General features: G+C 53.2%; 1 protein-coding gene across 1 annotated transcript; it reads left to right on the plus strand.

Moving 5' to 3' along the window:
• Positions 1–1,959: 1,959 nt before the first annotated feature.
• Positions 1,960–4,098, plus strand: GPR84 (G protein-coupled receptor 84). The gene is made up of 2 exons (XM_058557524.1): positions 1,960–2,221; positions 2,701–4,098. The coding sequence occupies exons 1-2, from the start codon at positions 2,206–2,208 to the stop codon at positions 3,897–3,899; spliced, it is 1,215 nt and encodes a 404-aa protein (XP_058413507.1). The 5' UTR covers positions 1,960–2,205; the 3' UTR covers positions 3,900–4,098.
• Positions 4,099–11,859: the final 7,761 nt, after the last annotated feature.

Raw genomic sequence — 11,859 nt, forward strand, 5'->3', positions numbered from 1 at the left:
TCTACCCACTTCCCAGTCTTGCAGACGAAAGGGGGAGGGAAGGTGAGATAAGAGGAAGGAGAAGGGAATAGGGGCCTCTTGGCTTTGTCAGTTGGGAAGTTGGGGGTGGGAGCTCACTGTGGGTTCAGAAATGGAACCCAACAAGGAGTTTTGGAGTTTTTTTTTTCCAGGTCAATCTAGGCAGAGAAAAAAAGGCAGAGACTGGAGATCCAGAAGTCTGACAGGCCAGAGTGGCCCTATAGGAGAGTGGGTGGAGAAGAGCAGGGGCTGGGTCACACGAGGGCAGAGAGTTGGGGCCAGAAGAAATTGGGGTTAGAGGGGCTGGGACACTAGCATGTGCCACAGGTACCTCAAACCTGGTTTAAAACCGAATTCACAACATAACCCTTTCCCCAAGCCTGCTGCGCGTCCCACATTCCCCCTTATTGATTAAGCACATCGCCATCCACTGGGAAAACTGGGATTCATCCTAGTCTTCCCTCTTCCTAACCCTTCATCCAGTGAGTCATTAAATAAGTCCTATTTGACCTCTTAACGACCTATGGACCCTTATCATTCTTCTCTATTCCCACAACCACCACCTTAACCAGGGCTGGCTACATAATTTGTGGGGTCCAGAGCAAAATGAAAAAGCAGGGCCCGTTGTTCAAAAAGGATCTCAAGACAGTGACCGCAGAGCATTAGACCAATCACTAGACCCGTCTAAGTGCGGGGCCCATGCAACTACACAGGCAGCATGCTGCCCACAGACCCGGCCCTGGCGCTAACCCAGGCCCTGCCCATCTCTTGTCTGAACTGGTGCCTCTGACTGGTCTCTCGCACGTCTGCACGTCTGGCCTGCAGGCTTTCACTCCTAACTCAAAGCTATCTGAGTGCAAATCTTCCCATCGCCTTCAGGATAAAACCTCAGCTCCTCAGCGTAATACACAGGCCTTCCTTGATCCCGGCCTGCTCACCTCCAGGACCTTCTCTGTTGCTCCATACCTCACACTCTTTGTTCACCCCTACCTAAACCTCTGTGACTGTAGCACCGTGCTCCCTTTGTCTAGAATGTCCTTCTACTTATCTCCCCAAAAAACTCCTATTCATCATTCAAAATCCAGCTCAGGTATCTCTCTGCGAAGTCCTTCCTGACCTCCTCCTAGGCAGCTCGCCCCTTTTCTCTAAGCCCCTGATAGTCTGTAGAGCGAGGCTCAGCAGGCAAACTTTTTTTTAAAGGGCTAGATAGTAAATATTTTAGGTTGTGCCAGCCGAGAAGCAAAATTGAGGATATTATGTAGGTACTTATATAACCATTTAAAACCTAACCATTTTAAAATGGAAAAAACATTCCTGGCTCATGGCCCATACAAAAACACATGGTGGGCCACATTTGGCCCAAGGCCAAAGTTTGCCCACCCCCTCCTTTGGAGAACCAATTAAACATTTATTTATACATTTACATACTGTCTCCTCTACTAGACTATGCACAAGCCCATGTATCAAAACTTCTTGTATTCCCAGTACCTAGCTCAGAGCCCAGTGCATAATAGGCACTCAATACATACGTGTTGAGTGAATGGATGAATGAGTGAATGAATGATGGAACAGGAGCCCAAGCCCCTGTGGGGAGTGAAGCCAGAATCCTGGATGCTTCATTTCCCACTTTCCTTCATCTGACTCCTTTTCTCAAATGTGCTAAAGTATCACATGGGACCCTCTGACTTGAACCATCTCCAAGTCCTGGAACGAGGGGAGGTGGTGCTCCCCCAAGACAAACGCAAGGCTTCTGGGGTGCCTAGAGTTGCTCCTGGAACTTGGTCTTGTCTTTTGGCCCCTTGAGAAGTGGTCCAGATAGCCGGATGCTCTGTCTCCTTGTCTCGACATTTCTCAGCAATGATCGTATAGGTGTCTGCAACACACAGAGAGGAAGGAAAGGGAGCTTGGGTCTCAGGAAGAAGAAAGGAGGGAGTGACACAGCTTTGGAGTAAGTAGCAGGGGAATTTCAACAGAGAAGCCCAGATTTCACTAGCCAAAGCAAAATGAGTAGGACCGGAGGTGAGGGAGGAAGTGGCTGAGGTTGGGTAACTGGGGAGTTTCTTATTCTTTCAGTCTAGTAAAATAGGACACAGGAGAGCAAGGGACCTCCTGTTTGCAGCCTGACTGCCCACCAGAAAGGACTGATCTTTGAGTGAGTTTCACTTCTTCCACTGGAGAGAGAAGTGAATGCTGACAGACTCCGGTGAGTAATTTTCTGGTGGGCATACTTTTACTGACTCTGTCTTTTCATCTCCCAGGTAGTAAAAACAGAAAAAAAAATGAAATGCGTATGTGTGTGTAGCAGAGGGGGCTACGGCAGCATCCTGAATACAGAGAGGGGACTCCTGGGTGGTCTTAGGGGACAGGGAAGGAATCTAGAAAGGTTGGAGGCTGCCGGGGTTACTGAGAGTATCTGGATGGATATTGAAGAGACCTGGAGTTTGTAGTGGACAGAGACTAAGAGGTATTTAGATAAGAATTTGGGAAAATCTTTGAGAATGGGAAAGGACTAAGAGAGTTTAAGGAGAGGGTTGGAGATCTTGGAATGAAGAGGCCTGGGAATGGCTTGGGAGAGGTGAGCTCCGGAGCAGTTCAGGTGTCCAAGGGCCCAGAGTTGTTCACGAGATCTAGATTCGAGGTCGGGTACTGACGCCTTCTTCTTCTTCCCCCGCCCCTCTTCAGCCTCCATCATGTGGAACATCTCTGATGCCAACTTCTCCTGCTACCATGAGTCTGTGGTGGGCTATCGTTACGTTGCAGTTACCTGGGGGGTGACGGTGGCTGTGACGGGCACCGTGGGCAACGTGCTCACCTTGCTGGCCTTGGCCATCCAGCCCAAGCTCCGTACCCGCTTCAACCTGCTCATCGCCAACCTCTCAGTGGCCGATCTGCTCTACTGCACCCTTCTCCAGCCCTTCTCCGTGGACACCTACCTGCACCTGCGCTGGCGCACCGGCGCCACCTTCTGCAGATTGTTTGGGCTCCTCCTCTTTGCGGCCAACTCTGTCTCCATCCTCACTCTCTGCCTTATAGCCCTGGGACGCTACCTCCTCATCGCCCACCCTAAGCTCTTTCCCAAAGTTTTCAGTGCCAAGGGGATAGTGCTGGTGCTGGTGGGCACCTGGGTGGTGGGTGTGGCCAGTTTTGCCCCCCTCTGGCCCATCTATATCTTGGTGCCCGTAGTTTGCACCTGCAGCTTTGACCGCATCCGAGGCCGGCCCTACACCACCATCCTCATGGGCATCTACTTTGTGCTTGGGCTCAGCAGCGTCGGCATCTTTTACTGCCTCATCCACCGCCAGGTGAAGCGAGCGGCACAGGCGCTGGATCAGTACCAGCTGCGCCAGGCAAGCATCCGCTCCAACCACGTGGCTGGGACAGAGGACGCCATGCCTGGTCATTTCCAGGAGCTGGACAGCGGGCTGGCATCAGGAGGGCCCAGTGAGGGGATTTCTTCTGAGCCAGTCAGCACTGCCACTACCCAGACCCTGGAAGGGGACTCCTCAGAAGTGTGGGACCAGAGCAACAGCAAGGTAGCTAAACAGATGGCAGAGAAAAACTCTTCAAGAGCACCTGCCAAGGCCAGGCCAACTAAAGGAGCCCAGAAAGCTCAGGACTCACCATCAGAGTTTGGGAAGGTGACTCGGATGTGTTTTGCTGTGTTCCTTTGCTTTGCCCTGAGCTACATCCCTTTCTTGCTGCTCAACATCCTGGATGCCAAGGTCCAGGCCCCCCGGGTTGTCCACATGCTTGCTGCCAACCTCACCTGGCTCAATGGTTGCATCAACCCTGTGCTCTATGCAGCCATGAACCGCCAGTTCCGCCAAGCCTACAGCTCCCTCCTAAAACGAGGGCCCCAGAGTTTCCGTAGGTTCTATTAGACCTGTGTCCCCAGTCGCCAGAATCTGGGACCGTCTCCTCCAGGACTAAAGTGGCCAGCTGATGCGGGAGTAGATGAAATGTTTGTGGGCATTTTTATAGACAACCTCCCCCCAACCCCCAAACCAGACTTCTCCATCCCCTGCTCAATGTTTCCATCCTAGGCTGCCCAAGGTGCATTATTAATTATTAATAAATGAATTTCATCCTTTTAATGCTCAGGTGTGGTCTTTGGGGAAGAAGGAAACAGGCCAGGGTTGGTCTGCAGCTGGAACCTAGGAATTGAGGGTTGGGGAAACCGAGGTCAGAGCAGAGGCAGGAAGCAGTGGGCCTGGGACAGAGCCTTCAGCTGAGGGGTTTCCAGGTATAAAACATGTGAGTTGCTTTAAGAGGACCAGACCTCCTTTTTGTTTAGCTTCCCAGAAATGACCACTGCCCCTAACTACTGCTGCCAGGATCCCCCATCCCTGCAAACAGGATTTTTCAGCTCAAAAAAGTTTTGTAATCCAGCTTTGACAGCCGCTCCAGGGAGTCCAGCCCTCTGGCCAATTCCAAAGAGAATGGTCACAGGGGAGGACTCCTCGCTCTGTGGAAAGGGAGCTGAACTTAGCTGGGGCACTGGCAGGCCCGCGTTCTAGCTGCCCTAGCTGGGTCGTACTGGCTGGAGCTAATTCACCTGGCCCCTCACTTCCCCTAGACTTGCTCTTGTCATCCTGGGTTATGAAAGCAGAACAGAAACTCTTAACTAAAGAGTGCTCAGGGGGCCGCCCCGTGGCTTAGCGGTTAAGTGCGCACGCTCCGCTGCTGGCGGCCGGGGTTCGGACCCCGGGTGGCCACCGACACACCACTTCTCTGGCCATGCTGAGGCCACGTCCCACATACAGCAACTAGAAGTATGTGCAGCTATGACATACAACTATCTACTGGGGCTTTGGGGGAAAAAAAAAGGAGGAGGAGGATTGGCAATAGATGTTAGCTCAGAGCCAGTCTTCTCAGCAAAAAGAGGAGGATTAGCATGGATGTTAGCTCAGGGCTGATCTTCTTCGTCACAAAAAAAAAAAAAGAGTGCCTAGGGGCCAGGCTGAGGGGGATTATACCATTCCCTTCCCCCAGCATGACCGACAGCCTGTCGCCTGTGCACGTGTGCACACGCAAACTTAAAACACCTGTGGCCACCAGGTGACGCTGATTCTCTGTGTTTCCTTTCTGGCTTCCCTGTTGAGGACAGAAGGTGTCAGCGGGACTGGGAGTCCAGAGACACCCACCCCCTCCAGGCCAGCAGGGGTGGAGACCCAGGGATCTGCACCCCTCCCTTTTTCCCAAAGCTTAGGAAGAAAATGAGGAATTAGAAACTTTTTATTCAGGAGATATTTATTGTCTACTTGGTTGGGGTGGAGGGAGCCCACAGTGAAGTGTGGGCACTGTCCTGGCACTGCGGATGGAATGTGATAGTCGTACTGACAGTGACGCTGCTCTGGCTGTATGCTGTCCCTTCCCTGCCCCCAAGGCCACGGTTTGAGAGAACAAAGTGAAGTCCAGAAAGATTCAGATAAGAGCAGACAGAACTATCGTCGGGGTGGACCGATGGACACCCTCACCTTCAACACACTTCCAGGGCCCAGGAATCCAGCCTCCTAATCTGGACATGTGCTTCTGAGTGTCCTCCTTCCACAAAAATCACAGCAGCCTAAACTGAGTCAAGTTCAGGTGACTGAGGCAGGGGCCCAGACAGGGCAGGTGAACAGCAGGACCAATAAGGAACATCAGCCTGGGAGTGAAGAGAGCAGGGCTGCAGCAAGGCTCTCTGATAATTCGCTCTGTGAACGTGAGCAGGACCCTGGACCATTCTGGGCCTCAGGTTTTATCATCTGTACAAAGATGGGGGCAGGGGGTACTCATCATGTACCCAGTGCTGTCCTAAATTCTGTAAATATATTATTTTGTGTAGTCCTCACACAATTTACCATGAAGTATCTATTATAATCTCTTGCTTACAAATGAGAAAATTGAAGCACAAACAGGTTAAGCAGCTTGTCCCAAGTCAAAGGGCTAGTAAGTGGTATGACCATGATTTGAGAGCAGAGAGTCTGACTTTAGAACCAGCACACATGTCTAACCACTACACGCAGCAGCCTTTGTAAAACTAGAATCAAATGACCAGATGATCTCTAAAAGTCCTTCCTCCTCAGCCCTTCTAAGATTCTGAAAGTCAACAATTGTCTGAAGGGCTGTAAAAGGGTTCCCTTTTCATAGTCCTTGAAGACAATTCAAAAGGTTTGGCAAGTAGAAAGGAGCAGCAATAGGGATTGAGGTTAGACGTCAGGAGGGACTTCCCAATTATCAGTCGCCGGAAAAAAATGACTCAAGGGGCACTGGAGGAAACCGTGGAGTCTGAAGACAGAGAGGACAGAGCCTACCAAGAAAGCAACCCCCTCCTCCCTCACCCTCCGCAGCCCACACAGCCACTCCCAACCCCTAATTTCAATACGGGCTGGGGAAAAGGGGCAGAAGATTATCTCTCAGATTATCTTTCTTTTTCTTGCGGGTGTGCATGACGCGTGTGTGTCCACCCTCATGGTGAGGAGCTCACGCGTGTCTCGGGGAAGCGTATGCATTTGGGGGCCCTCCAGAGTGTGAGTCAGTGTAGACGTCTCTCTCTGTCTCTTTATCTCTGTCAGTCTCCCGCCCGAGCCCGAGCTCTATCGCTGACTTTCTCTCTCTCAAGGCTTCTCTTTGTCTCTCTCCATCTGTCCGTCTCTCCTGGAGGCTGTCTTCATCTCTTGTACCTGTTATCGCCTTTTTTCTCCTAAGCTCGTTCTCTCCCTCCTCGCCTCGCTCGGCTCTCCCTGCGCCCCCTCCCCGACCCCCCTCCCGGGTCCCCCACCCCGGGCCCCCTCCCCAGTCCCCCGCCCCTGCCGCTCTCGCTCGCTCGCACACTCTCTCTCTTTCGCTGTCTCTTACAGGCAGATTTATGGTCAGCCCAGGGCCTTTCATTGGCCAAATGCTGACAGGACTTGATTTAACGCCGCCTCTCATTGGCTGAGCTTGACAGGCCGATTTACGAGTCACTCTGCCATTGGCCGAAAGGCCTGGGCCCTGATTTATGGCTCGGCGGCTGCGGGGAGAGGAAGCCCCTCCCCTCGCCGCCGCTCCCGTCTCCCGCTCCCCGGCTGTCTCTCCCTCCCCGCGAGGAACCGCGCTCCCTCTACCTGTTCCTCCCTCCACCCCCTCCTCCCTCCTCTTCCATCCAGCGGGAGGGGAAAATGGGGTGTGGTCGTGGGAACCGAAGCAGAGATGGGGTCTGAAGGGGTACATATGGGCGGAAGAATCTGAGGGGAGGGCGCGGGGGGTCGAGTAGGGAGAGAACAGGAGGTTGAAGGGGGGGGGGACCCTGCCCTGAAGAGCGAAGGGGAAACTGAGGGGGCTGAAGGGGTGAGGGAAAAAAAGGAAGGCTGAGGAAGAGAAAGAGGTGGGGGTCCGAGGAGAAGAAAGAAGGAAAGACTGAAAGGAAAGGGCGCGTTTGAGGGGCAAATGGGCTGAGGAGGGAGATGGGGCACTGAGAGAGACTTTTCAAACCGCGCTCTCCAGACTGAATAAGAGGCGGCAATTTCCCCTGCAGACGACGGCTCTGAAAAGGGAGAGGCTTCGAGGAGCAAAGACAGAGAGAAAGGCGCAGATAGAGAGGGGAGATAGGAGAGGAGCAGGAAAGAACTGGAAGGTAATAGCGAAGAAAAGAGGGCGGGAGAAGGATGGAGAACTAATGGAGAAGACAGAACTAAGGTTGGTTTTTGTCGGGGGGCGGGTAGTGAGAAAAGACTCTAGAGGAACTCTAGAGAGAGACTCCTGCTCCTCCTCTCAGCGAAGACCCATTGGCGTCCGCGTGGGCACAACTCAGGCACCTCCCCCAGGAGAGGCTCTGCTTCCTCGAGGCTGCAGTGGGCTCCCATCTCTCTGCACCTCACTCCGCCCCCTTGCCCACCTCCCCAGTTAAATTTATGAGTTCAGGGCTGGCCTTCAGGAATTAGGAATATTTATGCTTCTTTGAGAGTGAGGTTTGGAAGGTGATAAATAAGGGGCCAAGGGGGGGTGCAGCTGGGGGCTCCTATTTTTAGCGTGGGCACTTTCCCAAGGCCCCACCCACCAATTCCCTCTCATCCTGAGCTAGAGAAGGGAGCACTGAGTGAGGTGGGGAATGGATTTAAGATATCAGGAAGAGGGTCTGGCTATCCTAGAGAGCCCCTCACAGGACTGCAGAGCTTTGCAGCAGAAAGGATTTAAGGCAGATGGGGGAGGAACTTTCCAAGCATCCTGGCATTCTTACAGCCCCTGGAGTGCAGTTACAGCATTTCTGCAGAAGATGGAGAGAAATGGGGAGAAGCCAGTTTCCCCTCTGCCCTTCTAAGTTCAGTTGCTGAGGAAGAGGGGAGAGAAGCCAGGAAATTCAGAGGCAGTGTTCTCTGGCATGTCACCTCCCTCACAGGGAGAGGAAGATGTGAAATCTCCCACTCCCCACAGACCACAGCCTGGGTCCCTGGGAAAGGAGGCTAGGAATGTGGGGCTCAGGGCATCTCCTAGGAGTCTCAACCTCCAACCTGTCCACTCCCACTGCTGGCTGAGAATTAAAAACAGCCAGTAGTTCTTGATATCCCTTGCTCTGGGCCTCCAGAAAATGAGGGAGGGAGGATCTATCCCGTGGATCCACATGCCTTCTCCAGCCCTCAGCTCCAGCAGCCATGTGTCTGTGACCCCCAGCCCAGTCAGAGGGCCTGCTCTGGGCTTGGGTAGGCAGTGAACAAAGACGGGGGTTCATGAAATAAGGGGGTCTAAAGAGAACAGATAGCTGAGGAAGAGTCGCCCCACCCTCCCTACACACACACACACACACACACACACACACACACACACACCCCAGACTGTGCTACCTAGAGTGGGAGAAGGGAGGGAGAGGAGGGTCTAGACTGGCCCTTTAAGAGCCACTTAGGGTCAGAAAGCCTGGGCTACAGAGAGGGGAAGGAGCTGATGTCAGAAGACGGATGGGCAGCAAGATGGGGATTGATGCTAATGGGGGAGTTAAAGCTAAGTACCCAGACACTCAGAGGGCAGAACTGCAGATCTGTCTTCCTTATGCTCAGCGCCCCCCCTCCCCAAACCAAGGCTGTAAATCTGCCCTCTCAATTGGGGGAAGGGGGAGTGAGGAAAAACGAGATGCTCTCTTCTCCCTTTTCCTGTTTTTTCTTTACCCTGCGCCCCCCCCCAACTCTTTTGTCCTCTCTCAATCTCTCCTCACAATCCATGACCCCCTTCCCACTAATATTTCCAATTTTTGGCTTTCCATCAGTAATTGAGGGAATGGTTTCAGCTTGCAGAAGAATTTAAAAGGAAACCACAAGAAAGTCTCCCTCACCAGGCCCGGGGTGGGAATGGGTTGGTGGGATTGTGAGAGACTGGTAGCCTGGAAGCTCCCAGTCGCCTCAGTTTCTCTTCTTTCCACCCTCTTCTCACTTGGAGGTAATTCTAGCAGCCTTCTCCTAGGACAGTAGAGTGAAGGCAGGAAGCAGGATATTGAGTGCCAGGAGCTAGAAGGGGTGCAGGAGCGTCAGAGTTGGGTTTGTGGAGGCCTCTGACACACTGAGGTTCTGGAGGGGCTAGTGGGCCTCCAGGGGCAGCTAGGGAAGCTACAGCTGTCCACTGAAAGATATATGGTCTGGTTTCTCGGAAACTCCTGGATCACGCCGTTCCCTCTCCTGAGCACACACCCTGCCTGCTGAGCAGAGACAATTTCAGGCCAATAGTCTGTTTGCTGTAAAGGCAGGGTCCAGCTGCTGCTCCATACCTCTCAGGAGGCAGTTGGGGATCTCAGAGAAGAAGGCCTTCTCAGAGGGGCTGCAGCTAGTAACCCTTGGGGAATTCCAGTTCTCCCTTTGCTTCTGAATGAGACTGCATCTCCCATCTTGCAGGACCCATAATCACCCTTATCTCCCTCTTTATTGGCAATCAGGGCCTGTTCTTGAGAAGTCCCTCTATATCAGAGGAAGTTCCTCTCCATCTCATCTGTTGCAGTGCTAAACCTGAACTCCTTTCTAGTCCTGGAAACAATTGGTGTCTGATTGCTCGCTGATTTCTGAATCCTCCTCAGTATCCATAGGAGAATGACCCTAAGACATCAATCTCATCTCTTCCCTCCTCCCAGGTTTTCCTTCAAAGGCCTAAAATCACCTCGTGGCCACCCTCTCTCTGTTTCCTAACTCTTCAGGGACGAGAGAAAGAGCAAGGTCAGAGTGGGAAAAGGTGGGGGCTGTGAGCAGGAGCCGTTGGAACCCAGGCTTCCAGCCTCCCAGCATCTGGCCAGGCACCCCCTCCCATCCCGAGGAGGTCAGCCCTGCTCTCTGGCTGCTTCTCTACCCTGGTGATAAATCCTGTCTTTGTCTCCCCTCCAACCCTGGCCCCAGGCGGCTGGGGGTCAGGGGCTGGGGGAGGGGTCAGTGTGGAGGAGGGAGAGATACAAGGAGAGTGGGAGGAGAAGATGGACAGGAGCAGCTGGGGAGCAGGCATGGGGGGTGGGCAGGGAGGGGATGGGGCCTCTTGATTCTACAGCTCCTGACTGCACATTCCAGCAGGCCTGCATTCCACGTGAGAAAGCCAGGATTCCTGAGATGTGGAAATACCTTGGGAATGGCCCCTGGAGCATCAGGAATACTGGGGGGATGGGGGGGTTTGTGTGGGGTGCCTCAAGGAAGGAGGTTGCTGAAAGAAATGGGAGAATGAGAATATTGTGGAAATCATCCCTATCCCCACCACAGACCCCTACACGTGTGGGCGTACCCACATAGACGGACGGACAGACAGACACACATGCACACACAAGATTTATGGCCCATCAGCACAAGGGAGCCCAGGAGAGCCAGCCTGCCCCTTGCCCGGCCCATCCCCAGCTGCCTTCTCTTGCTGTGACTTTCCTGTCTCCATCTTTCCATTCTTTTTCTCGGCTCCCAGCCTTGCTGCTCTCTTTGTGTGGGTTTCTCTCCCTCTCCCAGTGTGTGCTGGCTCTCGGCTAACTCTCAGCCTCTGCCTCTTGTCTCTCAGTCACTGTTTCTCTCTCATATTGCTTCTCTTTCCATCTTCCTGTCCCACTCCTTCTCCCGCTCCTACTCTCCATCTGTCCTGCCTCTGCCGCTCTTCAGCCCAGCCATCCCTCTACCTCACTGCTACCCCAGAGCCCTGTCTGGCCCAGGACAGTCAGGTCGCAAGGAGGGACAGGAAGGAGAAAAGAGGCTCTGAACCAGAGTTTCTGCTTTGGTGGGAGGTCTGGGATCATATTGTGTTATGATATGGGATGGAAGGGGGTGGGGGAGGCCAGATGACCAAGAGAGAAGCTAAACTAAGGGAGGAAGGGAGGGAGGGAAGAGAGATTGATAGGGAAAAGACACAGAAGAGCAAACACTAAAGAGAGCAAACACTAAGGATCAAGGGTTCCTTTTTTGTGTGTGTGAGAGGAAGATTAGCCCTGAGCTAACATCTGTTGCCAATCCTCCTCTTTTTTTGCTGAGGAAGACTGGCCCTGGGGTAACATCCATGCCCATCTTCCTCCACTTTTTATGTGGGATGCTGCCATAGCATGGCTTGATAAGTAGTGCATAGGTCCCCGCCCGCGATCCAAACCTGCGAACCCTGGGCCGCTGAAGCAGAGCACGCGAACTTAACCACTACCACACAGGGCCGGCCCCATGGGTTCCTTTTAAGTGTGTGTTCTGGGTCAGTCTGAAGGGGAGGAGCTGCGGGGCATCTACTAAGTCATATTGAGACACGGATCCAGAGACAAGATCTGGAGACCCAGCCAAAGAAACAAAGATGCGATGCCCACCAGGCAGCCACAATTCTGAGGTCTCTCACCCACCTGGGAAGATCTCACAGACCTCCTTCTCCTCTGCAGTCTGGAGTACTCCCCACTCACCTCCTCCTCCC

This window comes from Diceros bicornis, chromosome 17 (assembly GCF_020826845.1).
Source record: "Diceros bicornis minor isolate mBicDic1 chromosome 17, mDicBic1.mat.cur, whole genome shotgun sequence".
In the NCBI taxonomy this organism is placed as follows: Eukaryota; Metazoa; Chordata; class Mammalia; order Perissodactyla; family Rhinocerotidae; genus Diceros; species Diceros bicornis.